Source organism: Trachypithecus francoisi, unplaced genomic scaffold (assembly GCF_009764315.1).
Source record: "Trachypithecus francoisi isolate TF-2019V2 unplaced genomic scaffold, Tfra_2.0 Lachesis_group7, whole genome shotgun sequence".
Taxonomy (NCBI): Eukaryota; Metazoa; Chordata; class Mammalia; order Primates; family Cercopithecidae; genus Trachypithecus; species Trachypithecus francoisi.
The window spans coordinates 16,593,127-16,613,784 of record NW_022681472.1 but is presented as its reverse complement, the minus strand read 5'-3'; the positions used below and the strand labels follow the sequence as shown (position 1 = coordinate 16,613,784).

Here is a 20,658-nt window from a genome sequence, read left to right as displayed (position 1 = left end):
TGTAAATCATTCTATTAAAGAAACATGCAAGTGTATGTTCACTGCAGCAGTAGTCACAATAGCGAAGACACGGAATCAACCTATATGCCCATCAGTGATAGACTGGATATACATCATGAAATACTATGCAGCCATAAAAAGAGTGAGATAATGTCCTTTGCAAGGACATGGATGGAGCTGGAAGCCATTATCCTTAGCAAATTAATACAAGAACAGAAAACCAAATACCACATTTCCTCACTTATAAGTAAGACCTAAATGTTGAGAACACATGGACACATAAAGGGGAACAATAAACACTGGGGCCTTTAAGAGGGTAGAGAGTGGGAGGAGGGAGGGCCAAGAAAACTAACTAATGAGTACTAGGCTTAATAGCTGAGTGATGAAATAATCTGTACAAAAGAACCCCACGACACAAATTTACCTGTATAACAAACCTGCAAGTGTACCCTGAACTTAAAAGTTAAAAAAGAGAAAATAGAGTGTATATGCATACAACAAAATATTATTCAGCCATAAAAAGAATGAATTCTGTCCTTAGCAGCAACATGGATGGAACTGAAGGCCATTATGTTATGTGAAATAATCCAGGCACTGAAAGACAAATATTTCATGTTCTCACTCACATGCAGGAGGTAAAAACGTGAATCTTATGAAGATAGAGAGTAGGTTGGTGGTTACCAGAGAGGGTAAGGGGGCAGGGAGGCAGGATGAAGGGTGAACAAAGAATATAATTGTATATACTGCCACTGAACTGTACACTAAAATATGGAAAAGATGTTATATATATATATTACATATATATATATTACCTCAATAACAAATTATTACAAAATACAGTACATCTTTTGACCCAGTATCCTAGGTATTTGCCTGATTTGATTTTTTTTCTTAAGAAACAACTCCCATTTACTGAGCACCAACTAGTACTGACCTATGACCCTCATCACCTCTACTTTACAGGTGAGAAACTGAGGGTAATAAGGATTTAAGCAACTTGCTCAAGACCCCATGGCAGGTTAGGAGGAACTGGGATTGGAAGCTGGCCATCCAGTTTCAGAGTATGTGCACTTAATCATTCTTCTATTTGGCCTCTGGACACCACCAAAAAGGGCAATTGTGATTAATTCTTGCAATAGCCCCATATGCCAGATATCTTATCGTTTCCACCTGATACAATTGAGACTCCAGAAAGTAAAATAACTTGACCAATTTTAACCTTTCATTCTTTTTAACTGAGTGAAATCCAGAAAAAACAGATGTGCCCCTTTATGCTCAGATTTTCTTCTCCAGCATTGGGGCATTCATGGCAAACTGGGCTTATGACCAACTGCAAGTCTGCAGCTTAGAAAGAAGCAAGAAATGAATTTATTTTTCATCAGATCTTAAAGGGGCAAATGGTGAATTATTGCCAATGCCGATAGGAGTTTCGGCAGGAAAAATCAGAGGACTCATCGACCAACAGTGTCCCCTGGGTCTCCATGACATACGAAACTGGGGAACTGGGATACAAACTCTGCTCATTCTGGAGGGCCAAGTTCATTTTTTGAATAAATCCATGGGCGCTGATTGAATCCATCTGGTTTCAGTTCAGCCTGGCAGCCTCAGAAAATGAAGAAGTCAGCTCTCTGCTGAGGTCCAATGTCTGGGCAAGGCCAGTTTATGCTCAGGTAGCCCAAGCACTGCCTATGCCTCGGTTGCCATGTTGAACCCAAGCAGACAGAGCCTGGCACGAGCCCTCAGGGGATAGTGCTTCCCATCGCTCACTGTTCTGAGCTTTTGTCCATGTGTCTGGGTTCAGATGAATGAGATTTACACTGTCTTAATAAATATTCATAACCATTTTAATATTAGTAAACCTTTCACATGAGATATTCAAATGACTTCCCAGTCATCTCAGGCCCCCGGTGAGAATGAAGCCATTTCCTTGCAAAGCTGTGTCAGCCTTTCCAGGCCTTTTGGGCCCCGCTGGGCTGGGTCTGTGTGAAAGGAAACATGTTGGGGAAGAAAGCAAACAGGTGCTTAGGATGGGCATGCCGTAGTTCACATTCATTGCCCCATTCTCATTTTCAAATATTGTAAATATTGTACTCCAGCCCCTGGTTGCAACTCATTTTACCATGTGTCCTCTATTACCTTTTACATGGAATCTTTTATAGTATTAGTGATAATACTAGAAGCTAATATGTAGAGGGCTTACAGTGTATCAAACAATAAGCTGTGTTTTTTCAATGTGTTATGTTATTCATTCCTCCCAACCATACTATTAGATAGACATCACTCTCATTCCCAACCTACAGATGAGAAAACTGAGTCTCAGGGAGGTTGCTTGTCAAAAGTTATATAACCAGTAAACAACATGACAATATCTAAATTCAAACTGAGGCTTGTTTGCATTGAATATTTGGCTGCCAGTGGAATAGCCTTATCATCACAACCTTTTTGTTAAAACCATAATGGTCTGGGACAAATAATATTGCACAGTTTGACAAATGTGGAGCAGGACAGTGCAAAGAGAGATTACTTTAAAAAGTGTAGCAAATTAGGAGACCATAAAGTGGATTTTTAAGTCACTTCCCATCCATAGGATCAGGCTGAATAAGCTTCACATTCATGAGCCATTAGAGCTAGCAAGTATCTCAGGAATTACATAGTTCAAACTTCTTACTTTACACAAGAGAGAATTGAGAAACAGAGAGGTGAAGTAATTTGTTTGAGGTTATCATAACCATAAACACTTGGATTATTTACTAAGAGATTTGTTTCTTCTTCTTCTTAACAACACATTTTGGGATATACATGGACCAAATCCTAACACAAAATAAAATATTTGACTATGGCTCATTTCTTTATGTGTATGTCCCCACTTACTGATGTTCTTTACCTCATCTGTCTTAGCAGATGGAAGTTCTAGAACACTGAAAACAACTAAGCATAAATGAAGTCAGCACAATTAATGATATGGTTTGGCTCCATGTCCCCATCCAAATCTCATGTTGAGTTGTAATCCGCAGTGTTGGAGGTGGGGCCTGGTGGGAGGTGATTGGATCATGGGGTGGTTTTTAACGGTTAAGCACCATCAACCTAGTGCTGTCTAGTGAGAGAATTCTCAGGAGATCTGGTTGTTTAAAAGTGTGTGGCACCTTTCCCTCATTCTCTCTCTCCTGCCCCATTATGTGAAGATGTGCCTGCCTCCCCTTCACCTTCTGCCATGATTATAAGTTTCCTGAGGTCTCCCTAGCAATGCTTGCTATGCAGCCTGCAGAACTGTGAGTCAATTAAACTTCTTTCCTTCATAAATTACCCAGTCTCAGGTAATTCCTTTTAGCAATGCAAGATTGGACTAATACAATTATTCCCCAGAATTATCAATACTTTCTTATTTCAAAATCCAAAATGTTAATGTGCCCTTTTGGGGAGGCTGTTGCCTCTAGTTTACACAGATGTCCTGTACTAATGAGTTGCGTGTCTCAGAAAGAATTATTCTATTGCAGTTGGAGTGAGCTGCCTATATGTTTGCACCATTGTTAAGCATCCGGCTGAACAATGGTGTCCTCACTGGCAGGGATTGTGTGTTCTCATCACTGTCCTCAGTGTCCTAAGACAAGCTCTGGCACAAAGTCTATACTCACTGAATGTTTGTTGAGTGAATGATAAAGATGGATGAATCTTAAGGCCTAAAAATCTGTCTCATCAGTGAAGCAATGTAGTAAGAGACTCATCATTAATTATGTTAATTATGATATGACATATGATATGTTATGCCATATCATTACAGAATAACAGGGTAGAAACATGGAAAGGTAGCCCAGACCCAGGTGGAGTCCTGACCAAATTATAGATTGATAGTGTTAAAATATGCAAATACCCTTCCAGGATTAGACGACCCCACCCCAAACTATCAACCACAAAACAGCCAGTGGTCACCAAGGTGCCCTACACTGTTATCATCTTAAAGAGAAAGAGTAGTGACATGAGGCAGTGAAGAGACACTTTAGAAATTCCTTTTAATGGTTATGGAGGTTGATATATTTTTAGGTTAAACCTGTGTCTCCCCATGACACATAAGAATGTTAATGATTATATCTCTGTGAAAGTTCAATTCATAGGTGATGTTTTGGAAATTGATTCATTATTCTTTCTCATTCAACATTCATTGGGTATTGTGCCATGTACCAAAGATATAAACATGAAAAAGACATGATCCCCTGCCCTCAAGGAATCTGTAGTCTTGGGAAGAGGGGTAAGAATACACAAAGTAAACACACAATTACAATAAAGTCGGGTTAAGACAACTGGCTCTCACATCAGACTACCATTGCCCAACTCCCACTCTGTATTCACTAGTTGTGTAACACGAGTGAGTCCTTAACTTCTAAAAGGCTTATGTCATCAAAGGTAAAAGAGGGGTCATAGTACTAATATCTATCATGCAAAGTTCTCAGGTGGGTTAAATGAGGTAATATATATTAATGTTTAGCAGAGCTTGTCATTAGTATACAAAATGTTAGCTATGATAACAGTAGCTGTTACATTTCCATTATAACTGCATTAATATAAATATAAACAGAGGTAGGGTGCCTGAGAAAAACAGGTTTGGGAGGCAAGTGGAAGAAGACTACCTTTCTCAAAGACCATAGAGATGCATCAGTAGGCAAATTGTGTTGTTGGAGTTGGATGATTGGAGTTGGGATAGGGGATGGTTGTCTCTCCTTTGGGTGTCTGACAGGTCAAGTCCAAAGGGTGGAAGGCATTTAAAAACCTCAACTGTTCAAGGCAAGGCTTATAGTCCCAACCAGCTGGACCAGAGAATGTGACGAAGGGCAGATGAAGCAGAGGAGGAAGTGCAGAAGGTGGATCATAAGAACCTTACTTTATTTCAATAGCTTTGCAGGTCATTGAAGAATTTTAATCAGGGAAGTGATGTAACAGAATTTTGAAAGGGTCACCCCAGCTACGGTGTAACCTAGAATGACTCAGAAGAGATGAGACTAGAGGCAGGGATACTAGCTAAGAAACTGTTGCAGTAATGAGAGAAGAAATGATGAGAACCTAAATTAAGGCAATAGTAATGCAAGCAAAGAGAAGTGAAGAGATTTCACAGGTTTATAAGGAGAAAGTGGTAGGACTTGCCAATTAATTGGATGTAAAGACCAAAGCAAGGGGCAGTCAAGGATGGCTCCTGGATTTCTGGCTTGAGATACTAGGTGGATGACATAGCAGGTAGAGTGAGAAAGATGATGCTTGGGATATATCAAGTTTGGGGTCTCTTTTAGGTCTTTCAGGGAGAAATGTCTAGCAGGGTTTTGGATAGAAATGTCTGGCACTCAGGAGAAATAGAGGTAATTCAAGTCATGGAGAGGATCCAAGAAATTATTTTATGCTTTGAAAATACTTGATATTAAGCCATCTACTAATGCCATTTTTGTTTTTGTTATTAAAGATGAGAACACCAAAGACAGAATATATGATTCTTCTAGAAGATCCAGTTTCAATTTTACTAAAGTGAATGACCCACTTTGATGAAAAGAATAATGACTTCTAAGGTCTCTTACAACTCTAATGTTACAATTCTGTTGTTCATCTGGAATTGCCTTTTGAGAACAGCACACCTGTGGCCTTAAAGCTTCCTGGGTGAACATGTGAAATATTCTTTTTTTAATGAAAGTTCATTACATGTAAAGCTATACAACCCCAAACATGCAGTGATGATGCTTATAGTAAGGAAAACCAAGTAAAGACACTATCTACATTTACCTACTCTGATCCCAATTGGCTGCAAACAGCAAAAGAATCTTCCTGCCGTAATGGTCTCGGTTTTCCAGCACCCCAGGGAATCCATCGATCAGAGCCCTCTTAATGCCGGGATCATCTGCCTTGAAGTTTTTGAACATGTCCAGGTTTAGCTGGCGATACTGGAAATACTGAGCCAGGAGTCTAAAGGCATCCGCTTGGTGAAACTTCCTGGCTCGGAGAAATCTCAGGATGAAGGCATCATCTGTACGTAAAAATCCAATGTCAGGCCTGGTGATTATCATGTCCCTGACTTGCTGAATATCCTGATGTAAAACATCTGGGTTTTCATTCAGTTCCAGGCGAGCTTTCTCTATAGTCTCTGGACTGAGTCCAGCCTGTAAATGGGTCATCTTGGCCAAATCTCCGTTCCAAGTGCTTAACTTCTGATATTTTGGAAGAAGAGAGACTGGTCCCATTCACCTGATGGTCTGCTGAAACTGTGTCCCATTCAACGGTGTTTTACTACCAGACTGCCCCAGAACAGACAAATAGAGGGTCTTCTTTCACATTCAGGCCCTATGTGGTGGTGTTCATCCAAAAGAGAAGCAAAACTGAGGCCATTGCTTACTGAAAAACAAATACAAAAGAAACAAAAGAGAGATGATACAAAGAAAGTCTGGGCAAATTAATTGGAGCTTAGATAAAAAATAGTATATTAGGCTGTGGGTCTGATTAGATTAGGTGTCCAAAGAACAAATGATAAATGGGGTATTGAGCATAAGTTGATTATAGATAACTTGAATATCTAATATGCAAATATTTGAAATATGTTTGGGAACATTTCAGTTCCATTGACTAGTTAATTTAATAGTGCTTGATCAGATTAGCAAAAGCATGCACTTTTATTAACTACCTTAAGAAACAGTGAGAGGAGAGAAGGATACTTCTCTGTGACAGCATGCTTTATGGGACCACTCACAGGCCTAGATATGGAAGAGAAATTATAGCTATGGTACAATTTAATGCTTCCCATTGGCCTCTTTTCTCAAACAGAAGTATCTTTCACAGAAATACCCCTCCCTCCACTTTCTTAAAGCCAGCCATTTACATCTTAACTATAAAAAACTTCCTCTATTTTAACCCCACCGGTGTTCATGACTCACAGGAGTCCTCCACCAGTATATGTGAAGAGTCGGGATGGGAACGGGCTTATGGCTGGAAACTTGACCTCCAATAACAAATTCAAGGATGGGCAAGGAGGCTTACAGGGACATTTGCAAATGGCTTTATTATTTGCATTTGCCATTCTTTTAACTATGAAAGCAGAGGGACTTGAGATTCCTGGTTGGCTCTCTACCCAACCCAATATCCTTATAGGCTTAAAAATCCTTCCATTGTATATAACCTGCCTGTTTTCCTAAGATGCTGTTTTACTTATGACATTTTAATACCTTCAGATACATCCTTTATGATTTCTCCACCAAAATGATATACAGAGGAACACCCATACTGTTTGTATCTTATTTTAAATATAAATGCTTAAACTCTTGCAGCCATCTGTTTGGTCTAACCTGGAAGTTCCAAAAATCAGAAGACACACTAACTATAAATAAACTTAGAGGCATTTATTTTTCCTAGCTTTCTTACATCAATCTTTTCTGCAATAAGAGGTAGAATATTGAATCCCAATCTAATCATTATTGGTAATGCTTTATCATACAAAATTACTTAAATGATGATTGTTCTGCTTAATTTAGGACTAACAGTAATTTCTTAAGAGAGACAATCAGCTCACTTGTTTCTGCTTTATATGTGTTTGGATATGGAGGAGATAAAAGACAGTTTAAGTAACTGGTATTCATTTTCAAGGCAATAGAATAATAAAAATAATTTCATTTATAAAATATTGGCTTTGTAAAATAACTTGTAAGAAAATAGAATTTAGCTCTGTGATGTTCTGTAAGAAACAGAAGAGTCTTACTTCTCACTAATTTTGAGGACTCATAACAGTAAAGGAAAATAGTACTACAAACTCTTCCCAGAATTGGAAGAAATTTCAAAATCTGTCTAGTTCAATGCCCACCTGACGTTAAAATTCCTTCTCCAACAGCCCTTTCAGAAATGGCCTCGCCTAGTGTCTTCCTTCTCCAGTTCTTCCCTACACTCATTGCAATCTATCTTTGATATGCTGCTGCAACTATTCACACTGATCAATGACACGGATGATGATATAACTTATTATCCAAACTTAGGCACTACAGAGTGTTAATAATAATGATGCTAGAACAACAGGTTCCAAGCAAACTCAGACAGATGGTCACTCTACTAGTGAATGTCATTTTTGTTACTACATCCAACAAACAAACTTCAGCACCTACTGTAGGTGAGCTTTCTCAATATTCAATGCTGAATACATCATCTTTCTTAGACCTCCTTCTCCCATTTTTCCATTCTTTTCTGTAACTCCATTTACCCTTGATTTGTCACCTAGCCCTTTGTCCCTCTCTGCTCAATCTTCTCCTTCTTTGCTCACATCTTCAATGCTAGTGTTTTCCAAGATCCTGACCCCATGATCTGCCATCTACAACATCAGTCCATAGCTCCCTTCAGGTCTTCAGGCTGCACATTCTACAACCTACTAAACATCTCCACTTATTTGACTCACAGACAACACAAACTCATTATGTTCAAAACTAAACTAATCACAGTTCCTTATCCTGAATTTGCTCCTCCACCTTTGTCTCCTAGTGAATGACATCATCTTCTATGCAGTTTCCCATGCTAGAAACCTGGGAGTCAACTATTATTCCACCCTCTCTCTTACCGCCCACTACCAGGCAATTACTTCCATAGTGTTTTTCACACTTGCCCAGTTATTTCCATCCCCATGATCACTGACTTTGTTTAGACTGCATCACTACTCATCTGTTCAGTCCTGTGACATTCTCCCTATTGGTATGCTTGCTGCCAGTCCATTCTCTGCATTTCAACCCATTCTCTGTATTACAGTTGAAATATGCTTATGTCACTCCTTGATTAACATCCATCATTAGCATCTAGTTGTCCTAGGATAAAGTATAAAACTATGCAATATGATTTCAAGACCTTTCATCTTCTGGTCTCTTTATAACTCTCCAGATTTATTGTCTGGCCATGCAGCCATCGGCAGTTTCTTCTCACCTTTGTGTGCCTTGGTAAAAGCTGCTCTCTCTCTGCCTAGAATAACCACTGATTAACTCTTCTTTGCCCTTCAGAAGTAAATTTGAAACTCATTTCTCCAGGAAACCCTTCCTGGCCTTCAGAGGTCACAGTAGTCCCACACCCCTGACCACACCAAATTCTGTTGCCATTTTCCTTTCTCTCTCTTTATCTGGAACACCTTACAGAGAAGGCCTGGATTTAATTAATCTGTGTATCCCTGATACAGGGTGTGGCCAAAAGAGGGTCAGCTCCACGAGCAGAGGGACTTCATTGCATTCACCACTACATCCTCAGTGCCTAGCACAGTGCCTGCCATGAAGTAGATGCTCAGTAAATAGGCCTAGAATACATGAATAAAGAAAGTGGTCAAAATGTTTGAATGAGTGAATAAGTGTTTCAGTACCTCCAGGACAGTTTATCCTTAAATGAGATGTTGTGATTAATGTTGATGATTCCTCATCTGCAAAGTATTTTTTTTTTTCCTGGAGAATTTAGCCTAATCACATTGTGCTTCAGATTCTCACCTCCCTAGAGTATGCCAGGCAATGTTCACAGTTCCAACCCATGGAGCACAGCGCTTAAAGCACAAGGCACAGCAATGACTTATTCCTTACAGAAGATTTAAAGCTTGGGGCAAGTTACTTACCTTACAGTTCAGGGAACTCAACATTGTTTCTGAGATAAATTACTATGGGTTCAAAAGGAAAGTTGAGGTTGCATTTTTCATGGGCTGCTTCCACATATAGCTTTGCCTCCCATCTATAATATCCGAAATAAATTTTCTTCAATCTATATCTTTATTCTGTGCTCAGCATACAGTAGAAGCTTCTGGGGAGAACACTCAAGCCAGGGTCACTGGGTTTCATAACTTAGGATCATAGATATTTTCCGTTTAAAGGCAAATTCTTTGTATCAGAAGTCTGAATAGACTGCTACTTAAATAACAACTTCAATTGATAATATTTAAGGCACTAGAAAGGCTATATGAAGAATGTTCACCAGAATATAGCATTTTCATTTAACTATAATCTTTTGTTCACATAAAGGACTTGGTTCTCATTCAACTTTTCCAAATTGTAAATGGATACATTGAACTTGTATCACATGAAGAAGTAGAAATGGTTTTCTGTGCTGGTAGTATTAATAATAATAATTTGTATTATATATTATAGCTATTTATTATGTTCTAGGCATTTGCAGACTCTCTTTTTATAGGCTACAGTATTTAATCCTCAGAACAACTGTATGAAATGAGTATATTATTGTCCTCATTCTTCAAATGAGGAAACTAAGGCACAGAAAGGTTAAATGACTGCCCCAAATTATACAGACACTAAGAGGCAGAAACTGGATTCAGCCAAAAGTGATCTTTCTCTGAAACCATGCTCTTTACTGCTATGCTGCCCTCTCTTATGAGTAGCAGAGAGGTTTTATTATTCATGATTTAAGACCTATGTGACCATCTGAAAGTTTCAGAACCTCACTCTGGTTCCCTAAAATTCCTTTCAAACTTACCATTCTATGAGCCTAAATATGCCAATGGATGAATAGATTTTCTTGGGTGGCTTAACACTCCGCCTTACAGATGTCCAGTTGCCGTCTTTTCCTCCTTCCTTCATTGGAAGATGACTGGTGCTGTTCAAAATCTAACTGTCTATGCCTTTTCCAGCAATGACTAATTTTTGCTCTTCCTTTAGGTATTTTCCTTTGGCAAAAATGACAGATCAAAGATAACAGATCTTGTCATTCTGTTTGAAGGATTGATTGCCATGCCCAGCAGAGTGCCAAGCATGGTACCAGCATTGAAATGTGCTTGATGATCAAACAGACCACTTTAGGCAGATTCACGTAAGCCTCAGAGGCCATCTCCCTGCAATGTGGTTTAGTCCCAAATGATTCCATGTTTAGACACCATTTCAAATGCATGGAGAGTAATTCACAAACTTTCTCTGGGAAGGCCAAGGTGGAGGATACCTCCTTTCACTCCAGTCCACAATTTTCCAGTGAACTAGAAAATTAGGTAATGATAGTTTTGTATGAGAGGGAGAAAAGAAGAGTATCCATACTATGATATTTAAAATAATGTTATCTGTAGATTCTAGTTTTATATTTCATCTCAAGTTTCCATTAGAAACAAATCTTTTTGTATTTCCTCATACAGAATTTAGTCTTAAGAAAGCACATCTACAAATATACACTGTACTCTTTAGAATCAAAGAGTTTAAGCATAAAAATGCTTTCAGAAAAGTATGATAATTCAAATGAAATCAATTTGGTAATTTTATGATCTATTATTCTCATTTATTTTGTTATAATCTTCAGAAACACACATACACTATATCAGGAAAAAGTCAAAATAATATTAGCAATGTCTTATCTAAAAATATGTATATGTATGTGTGTATGTAGTATTTCAAAGCATTTTATATCAGTTATTTTTTTTTCTTTGTTAAAATGATCCTGCAATAGACAGAAGAAAGATAATTCCTTGGGAAGTGCTGAGGTAAAATTCTATGAAATAGTGTTGGCAAAAGTGCTTGTAAAGGAAAAGATCTACTTTACTTTAACTGTAAATTCTTGTTGATATTATAATTATGCTGTATTCGGGGTACATAACAGCTAAGTCAGATAATGAGCTAGTCTTCAAGTTAGAAAACCAACAAATATTCATGGAGTACTTATTAGGTGCCATTCATTAGAGTACTTATTAGGTGCCAAGGTATTTGATATTATATAGTCTAATTTCCACACCAATCCTTAAAGTTAGGTTATTACTATTAGATGAAAACGTGAATCTGAGATTTAGATATGGCTGAAAGAACAAAGATTTGCACTCAAACCTACTTTACTCACATTTTGTCCAAGACTCTGCTCTCCAAGTAGGTGCCTTCTTTAACATCACTCTGAGTACCAGTGCCCTCACACTCAACTACACTCACATAATAGACACATATCCATACCCTGCCAGTCCTAAAGGACATCACTTAAGGGATGTTGTAGAATTGCCCACATTTGGGGAGGAAATAGAATATTGTTGTCACAATCAGAAAAATAAAATCTGTAAAGCCTAAATATTATTTGAAATGTAAGAACATCAATAACTGCTGAACAACACCTCAAATTTGCATGGCTTCTGGGTGTTCTTAGTAATACAAAGAACAATTTTTAAATACATGTAAATTTAAATTAATACAAATATAAAATAAGAAACTATAGCCATATTTGTTTTGTGGGTTTCTTTTACAAGAAAAGAATGAAAAATTAATACTGGTGACAATACTTTGTACATGAAAGTCTAACCAACTACCTCATCCATTGGTATGTGTGAATTTATGTTTCCAAATTTTTAATATGTATTGAATTGGGTTAACCCTTATAGCTCTTTCCCTTGCTAAAACCTTACTTTAAATTTTTAAATTGAATATGCATTTTTACCTAGAAATACCAAAAGGAATTTGTATACTGAATGAAATAAAAACAGACGCTGCTGATATATCTAAACCCAAACTGAAACTCATAGTGACCAAAAATCTTTCTTTTTAAGTGTAACTCTATTTGAAATCTTTCTTGAAAGATAATACACTCCCTTACAGCCTGTTTAGCCTATATTTAAATCTCAGAGGCTGGTTGATTACATGTTCCATGGTACTAACCAGAAGGAGTCTTTTTTCTGGTGGATGAATTTTCAGATTGGCCGTTATGGTTTATAGGACTTCTGCATGAGTACTGGCTACGGAACATCAGACCTGTGGGTAACAAAGTGACCCCGAATTCATTGACTTTCTTTAAATATTAGCCAACTTACAGATATAAACTATCTGTACTGGGGCAGGGAGAGTAGTCTGCAAGGATAGAGAGGAGACTCTGAATTATCTGAAAACGTGGTGTAACCAGAATTTAGCCTGTGCTACACAGAACACATTTCACCACCTTTAGCTTATTCCTAGCCTAGGACTAACTCTTGCCACATAAATACTAATTGTGCAGACTCCCTTGGCTCCCTTTAAAATAGCAAAAAAAGCACACAATCATTTGCTGCCATTTGTTCCTGCTCTTAAGAAATGTTGGCCAGGCGCGGTGGCTCAAGCCTGTAATCCCAGCACTTTGGGAGGCCAAAACGGGCGGATCACGAGGTCAGGAGATCGAGACCATCCTGGCTAACATGGTGAAACCCCGTCTCTACTAAAAATACAAAAAAAAAACTAGCCGGGCGAGGTGGCGGACGCCTGTAGTCCCAGCTACTCGGGAGGCTGAGGCAGGAGAATGGCGTGAACCCGGGAGGCGGAGCTTGCAGTGAGCCGAGATTGCGCCACTGCACTCCAGTCTGGGCGACAGAGCGAGACTCTGCCTCAAAAAAAAAAAAAAAAAAAAAAAAAGAAATGTTAAAAGTAGATTGGAATGAGCTCCATCAGAGTAGAGACACTGAAAACTTTTGTAAACAAAATAGATGCCAGGTCAGAATTAGAAGAGACTCCAACTCAGGGAAGATGGACCTATGTGAGAGATGATTCTAGCACCATTTTGCAGTTTTCTTTGGGGTAAATAATGCAAGGAGTTGAGGGGAAAGTCAATTTATAGAGAAAGTATGAGATTTTTGTTCCTCCTCACTGTGTTTGGTAGAAAAAGTCTTTAATTGAAGTAGCATTTACCTTACACCTCAATGTATCTTAAGCAAAGATAATATATAGGGAAATAATTGTTCAACAATAGGATATTAGACTGGAATATTTCGTAGGCTATTCAACTATCCCCATAAGAAGTCATTGGCAGTTGATACCCCCAATTTGTGCTTCCTAGGGGTATCAATGGGAAGAGAAAGGAAAACAAACAAAAGAAAACCTTGACCCTTCTGTCTTCAAAGGGAAAGATTATTTCTGTAAGAATAGACTCTCCTTTTTGAGGAAGAGGACCTAAAGGAAGATAAGAAAGGTAGGACTCACCCCAAAATAGCCATTAACTCTATTTGCCCCCTTTTCCACTAAATGTTTTCCCAGCAGATCCATGTAACTGTGAACCTTCTTCTGGATGTGACTGCACAGACAATGGCAGCAGTAGGAATCACAGCTAAGAAAACTGCCTGGGAAAAGTAAAACACAGCAGCATGCTTAAGGGTGAGGTGGGAGGAAAGAGGCTATTTTTATAACTTTCTCCTCAATTAGAAATAGAATTTCTGAGCTCTTATTGTTTCAGAACATGGGGTGGTTTTTGTTTTGTTTTAGAATAAGTGTTATTATTTAATAGTCAGACATAAAAGTGAGAATGTTAAAAAAGAAAACTTTTCTTTGCTCTTGCTTCTCAAAGAGTGGTCCATGCATCAGCAGTGGCAGCAGAACCCAGGAACTTGTTAGTGACACAGCATGTCAGGACTTACCTAGACCTACTGAACAGGTAACAGAATCCCCAGGCAATTTGCATGCAAATTAATGTTTGAGAAAAGCTGCTCTAGAGGATTTATAATGACCCAGAGGGGTAGAGAGGTAGATTAATTGCCTCTGAGGCCAGAACTCATGTTGTCTGTGGACAGAACTCACGTTGTCTGTGACTACTGCACTGTCCAAGAGGAACATAAAAGTCCCCACAATGTGTTCTTTACCTATGGAGCAATGGCACTCATAATAGTTTAGCAGATCACCCAGTTAATTACTCTCACTATGTTTGCATGCTCTATATATCAACCACAAAAGAAGGAAGGGAAGAAGGCAGGGAAATTTAGAGAGAGGGAGGGAAAGGAGGAGGGAAGAAGAGAAAAAAAGGAAAGAGAGAGAGATGTCACAAGTTTTATTTTGTTTTAATTTGACCACACATTAAGAAACTTTTTATGTATAGATCCTGTAATTTAACATGCCCCCCTGCACCATGCTATTCCCAGGCCCATAACTTCCCTCCTACTTCCTCCAAAACTATAAAATAATGAACATTGAATAAGCTTTGTAAGTGACAAACATAAATGTATGGAACTTTGCCTAAGACCTTTGATACTATTTTAAGGAATATAGATAGAAAAGGAGTCATAAGCGGTCTGCACAATATTTAGGAACAGAAGATATGGCTAAAAGCATCCTGGAAACAAGGGCAGATCATCTCAAACACATGTGGAGAAATTTGTGCTGGCTCAGAAATTAGGAAGCACAAAAGCTCACAGGAAATTAGTCTACCACACGGGAAACTTTCTCGGATACTTCCTGTCACAGAACAGGTGCATAAAGGGACAGAGCCTAGGGCAACCTGACCTGAGAAGGTGTAATAAAGGGCTGTGGTAGGCATCAGAGGTAGGGAAGAAAAATGAACTTATTATCTCAATAAATGAAAGCTTTTTATGGGGCAGGGGATGTTTAGCCAGTTCATTTTCAATCCATAAAGAATCAAGCAAAAGAGTATAAACTTCCCTTAAACTAAGAAACACTTAGACTGGTAATTAAACATGAGTTGCAATAAAGAGACATACATCAGTTAGAGGTTGCAGAGTTGTCAAAATTCACACTGTGGACCTTCTTTTGAAACAACTTTGTTCTGGTGATATCTGGATAAAATTAACAACAGTCAAAACAAGCAATATTTGGGAGAAGACTGAAAAGAAGGTTTTTGTTGGCAATGTTGAGGACATATTTCTGGACTGATTGCATATAGTAAAGCTTCATATTTTGTATACTCATTCTGCTGTGCTGCCTCCTGTGTCTGAGTCACTGTGTAACAGGGACAGTAGAGAAGATCAAAGTCAGCCTGGATCCATTTATTAAGGATGGAAGGCTCTACTATCAGGGAGTATGTAAAGTTGTGAATACACTTCTTAGGGATAATAAAGTGCCTCTCTTTGTAAAACCTTCAGAAGTGAGCAGACACCACCAGTTCTGAAAAGTTCAAGATTTTGCCTTTTGGGAAATGAAAGACCTTCCAGCTGTCTACTCCATGATTCTAAATGAGACACTCTTTTATGAGAATGTCCACAAAAATATATGATGATACTGCTGGAAAACATTTTCTTTTCACCTTTAAATCCATTATAAAAATGAATAATTTCTGTTATTGAAAATATTTTTAAAGGAGAAATAGCTCTCAATAGAAAAGATTTAAGTAAGGAAGCCAGGATACTGTCATTCTATAAAAATCAATAAGCTCAGCATAACATTTTAGTCAAGAAAAGTCATTGCTTACAGATAGATGCCTGTAAATCTCACTGAAGCAGCATTGTTTTAAAATTTCCCCAGCCCCAGGAGATTGTATTAAACACAGGAAGACAGAAGCTCTAGAGGCACTGGATTCCTGGCCTGCATTTCTGGTGTGAAGCAGTAGAATTGGCAATATGTACATTTTTAAAAATTGTCTGAGCTGAACCATTCTTTGCAGTCAGAAAAGGGAATTTTAAGAATCTCCTTTATCAGGGACTTTTAAGAGATCTTGGTTACTGTGGATATTACCAAACCAAGGACATTATGTGGATGACCAAATTTTCTTCTTCTATAAAATCCATTTCACCCCATATTTTGCTAGTTTTCTTGCTTGGGATCCAAAAGTGAATGAATTTTAGAGGCAGGTGGAATCATATCTATATAATTAGTGGCAGTAATTAACTTTTGATGCATTGCTACTATTTCTCATTCTAAAAGAGAATTAAGTATGAATTTTCCTCAGAACTTCTTCTGAAAGATACGTATTTGTGACTGTCTTTATTCTCAACAATGCCTCTAATGGTGAGCAAGCTGGTTTAGATGAAATTTGCTTCACTGTCTTTAAGAGACAGAATAAATACACAAGGGCAACTTTAAAATCAAGCTTTTCTGTGCTCTGGTTTAAACTTTCTTGTCACATGTGACCTATTATTCCCATTTAAATAATCTCTTTTTTAATTAAGATGTTAATTTCATTAAAAACACTTGTCAAAAAATCCCAATGCTTTGCTGTTCAGTAAAAATCAATTAAATGAGCACCCAGCAAAATATTTTTATTTATGACAGGCTCAGTACTTATTTTCTGGTGCTTTTTAGCTCTTATAAAACAGATGATCCTGATTAAATCAAATAGGGACTATGACTTGGGCTTAGACTTTCAGGTTCAAATTAATCAGACATTTGAAAGATGTTCCAACTTCCCTTCAGCCGAGATAGAAAATGATAGCACTCTAAAAGCAGAGCCTGGCAGAACGGAGTTACATAAAATGCCTTTTCAATTTTTGCACTCTATTACCCTTTACTATTATAGGAAAATGGTGTTATCACCTGATTACTGAGAAAGCACACAAAAATCTAGCCTTCCAAATCTGAGCCAGTCCTTGACTGATGATGAACAAAGCAAGGCCATCTGGTCTGAATATCATTACTACTTTGGCCATTTGGGCAAGGGATCTATTTTCTTTGCTCCAAAGAGAGGTTTAAGATTTGAAATAGAAATGAAATAAGTAGACAGGAAGAAACACTGGAACAAATAGTTTATTCGAATGAGAGCCCCCTTTCTTAAGTTATAATCATTACCATCATTTTTATTTTTATTCTGGCCAGAATTAATCTTTGGGGTCCCGATTTTACAAAACATTTTAGTAAAAACAGAAGAAAAAACTTGATTCTAGAGTTTCTGCGTTAAACACTTAGGAAAGGAAACGGACGTGTGGGTGAATATGAGTCATCAGTCACCCCCACTCTGCTTCCTGGTGATTCTCCATTGGAAAAGCAGAAACAGGTTGAGCTTACATTTCTATTTTTCTGGAATCACATTATGCCCTAGGCCATGTTAATTTCCTCAACTAAACAGACCCTAATCTGCTGAAAGGCAGCTGGCTAACTGCTGGTGTCTGGCAAGTGCCCCATCTGTCCCCGTGCCTGGGGTCTCTCCCTCCTGCCTTCACTTTCCCTTTCTCGCAAACAGGCGTCTCTCTTTGTTTTCAGGGGTTTGTTCACCTGAACTTTCCTTCCTATGCCTGTCAACTTGAGCTCTTTCCCTCTATCCTGCGGACCTCGGGCTTTGTCTAAGTGGCAAGACACAGTTGTGTGACTATAGTTACCGCGCTGGTGATGGTGGCTATGATGACGGTGATGGTGGAGATGGGGGTGCTGATGTGTAAGGGGGCGCAGGCTGAGCGGGCGCCGGGAGGAGGATGGACCGCGGAGGCGGCAGGGAGCGGGGTGCGGTGCGGGTGGGATGGAGTGCAGAGGGATTGCAGATGGGAGCTGTCCACATACCGAAGTGCTGAAACGCCGCAGCCATGGCATCGCAAGCGCGGGGGAAAGGCGGGGAGGCTCTGCAAATACAGAGGGGAGAAAAAAGGCAACAAATACCTTCACACGGCCGCCCAGCCTTGCTTTGGGAATGTATTTCTGCAGGTGTCCTCGCTGCTGAACTGGGTGGGTGAGATCCCTTATTCTGGCAGGTTCGGGCTCAGATTTCTCTAGAAAGCTGTGAATGAGAGCTCGAGCTCCACACGGGGCTGTGATTTTTGGTAGGAGGCGTGCGCGCCCGATTCTCTGTCCTTCTATACCGAGCCTAGCTTTCCCCTGGGTCCTAAATGCCTCCATCCCACAACCCTCCCTGGTTCCGTTAAGTACCAATAATTTTTTGTAATTTTGTTAACATCTGGGACAAAAAGTACCGGCGCCATCACTACCCACACAACATTAAAAATAGAATATTTCAAACGGATTAATGAAAGCGCAAAAGCAGATGTGTGTGTGTGTGTGTGTAAATCTGACAGATAAGAAAGTATCACAAACCTATGGGAAAAAAGGATGAATGATTTTACTAACAAATGGTATTAAGAAAATGAACTATTTGAAGAGACTCAAATCGAAGTCTCATTTCACCAAAATAAATTACACATAGATGTTTTCATCAAAAACATAAAACTTAAAAATATAACTAGAAGAACAGAAATATTTTACCGATCTCAGGATAGGGAAGGTTTTCTAAGCACAAGAGGAATAGAAGAAATAAAAAAGAAAAAGATCAGTAAGTTTGAGTGCATAAAAACCCTCTTGAATGTCAAAATATTAAAAAAGTAAATACAAATTACCACTTTAAAAGACTGCAGCAAGTAGTTGTTTCATACACAAAGTATCACATAAAAGAGAAACACTAACAGCCTTTTAGAAAAAAAGGAGGAATGTTAAATGACAAAGAATTTACAGAAGAAATGGAGATGCATAATAAACACGTTTTTTAAATATCAACCTCACCAGTAAATGGAAATATGCAGTTTAATATGGCAGTTTGGGCTGAAGTTTTAAATATGCATATCTTATATTGTTGGAATAATAGTGAGATGGCATAACATTTTTACAAATCTATTTCACAATGTACATCCAGTGTCATAAATATACGTGGCATTTAGATCCAGTAGTTTCATTTCTAGTACTTTATGCTAGGGATATATTCAGATATGCAAAGATTTATGTGTATAAATTTCATTTATGATCATAAAAGTTGTCAAAAAATAAAAAATTAATTTTTCATACAACCTGTAATGTTTACAGCTATTAAAACATATTTTTGAAAACTGTTTAAGACCAAAAAAGAAATACTTGCAAAGTGTTAAGTGAAGGAAAGCAAGATATCAAATACAGCATTCCCATTTTTCCCCAGTTTTCAAATCAGTTACATCATCATGGGTAAATTTTCTTTTTGCCAAGATAACTTGATTTTCTTACTTGTATTTGTTTAAAGTTTTCACATTTACTAAAAAGTTAGAAAACTTATGAAATATTTTAAAGCAATCTTTCTATCATATATTTCAAAGACTTCAAGGTCATCAGAATTCTTCCAACTCTGACATAGTATTACATATTTACTTATTTGTTTAGTCATTCTCTCTGATGGAATGTAAGTACCATGTGGCAGGTAATTTGTTCACTACTGCTTCCCAAGCACTTACAAGTATGCCTGGAACAACATATTTCTTAGTTTATACATTCCAGAATGAGAGAATCCACATCTGGATATGATGTAGAGGTAAGACAACTATCTAAAACTTAGAGATTCAAAATTGAGAAATGGTTGCAGCAAGTGAAGGAATTTTTGGAGATGGGTAGGGTGTGATCTATTGGTGGTAAGTTCTGTGTTCTATGGCTCCATAGGGGCTAAGATATTTTTGGTAACCACTAGAGCAGATTATGACAGAAATATTGGCTGATAATCTAATATCCTGATGGTTGCCCACACTTCCCAGCCCTATTACATATGGGCAGGGCCATGGGCTTACTCCAGCCATGGGCTATGACAATTTCTTACTTAGTCCCCAGAAGACTAAGTAGAACACAGTCTCATCTAGCCACCTCTTCATTTCAAATTTCCATTCCCAGTATGAACAAAGAAGAAGCCATTGTTATGGGAAGTCACTGGGGCTGCAGAGTTAATTTGTTCTTCCAGCATTACCTAGCCTATGCTGATTAATTCAAACTCAAACTTAAAAAATGGCCTGCACATTAGCTAATAGAAATATTAATGACCATGTCTTATGTGCTAAAAAATAAAATAAAATAAAATAAAACAAACAGGGAAAACAAAATGTGATCTAGTTAACTAGAATATTCTTACTTCTACAATTTGACCTTACTCCCCACACATTTTCTTGGCTCTTAAACATCCATGTTAGTCACGTGTTCAACAATGTGCTGTTTCACCAATGTGAAATCATCCTGACATCTCCTTCATAAATATCGGTATTTCTCTGGGTATTAAGCCCATTATTCATGGAGTCTCAACTTCAGTGCACCCTCGCGTGGATAGAGCCTTTACCTG

At 38.2% G+C, this 20,658-nt stretch overlaps 1 protein-coding gene across 1 annotated transcript in view; it reads right to left on the bottom strand.

The window, feature by feature from the left end:
* The window catches only part of CLVS1 (clavesin 1), a 221,693-nt gene extending 203,305 nt beyond the window's left edge, over positions 1 to 18,388 (bottom strand). Inside the window, exons 1-2 of the mRNA XM_033203426.1 lie at positions 18,204 to 18,388; positions 5,758 to 6,363 (exon numbers count right to left, since the gene is read on the bottom strand). Of these exons, the coding sequence (XP_033059317.1) occupies positions 5,758 to 6,212 (455 nt within the window). The 5' untranslated portion in view covers positions 6,213 to 6,363; positions 18,204 to 18,388. The remainder of the gene's footprint in view (positions 1 to 5,757; positions 6,364 to 18,203) is intronic.
* Positions 18,389 to 20,658: the final 2,270 nt, after the last annotated feature.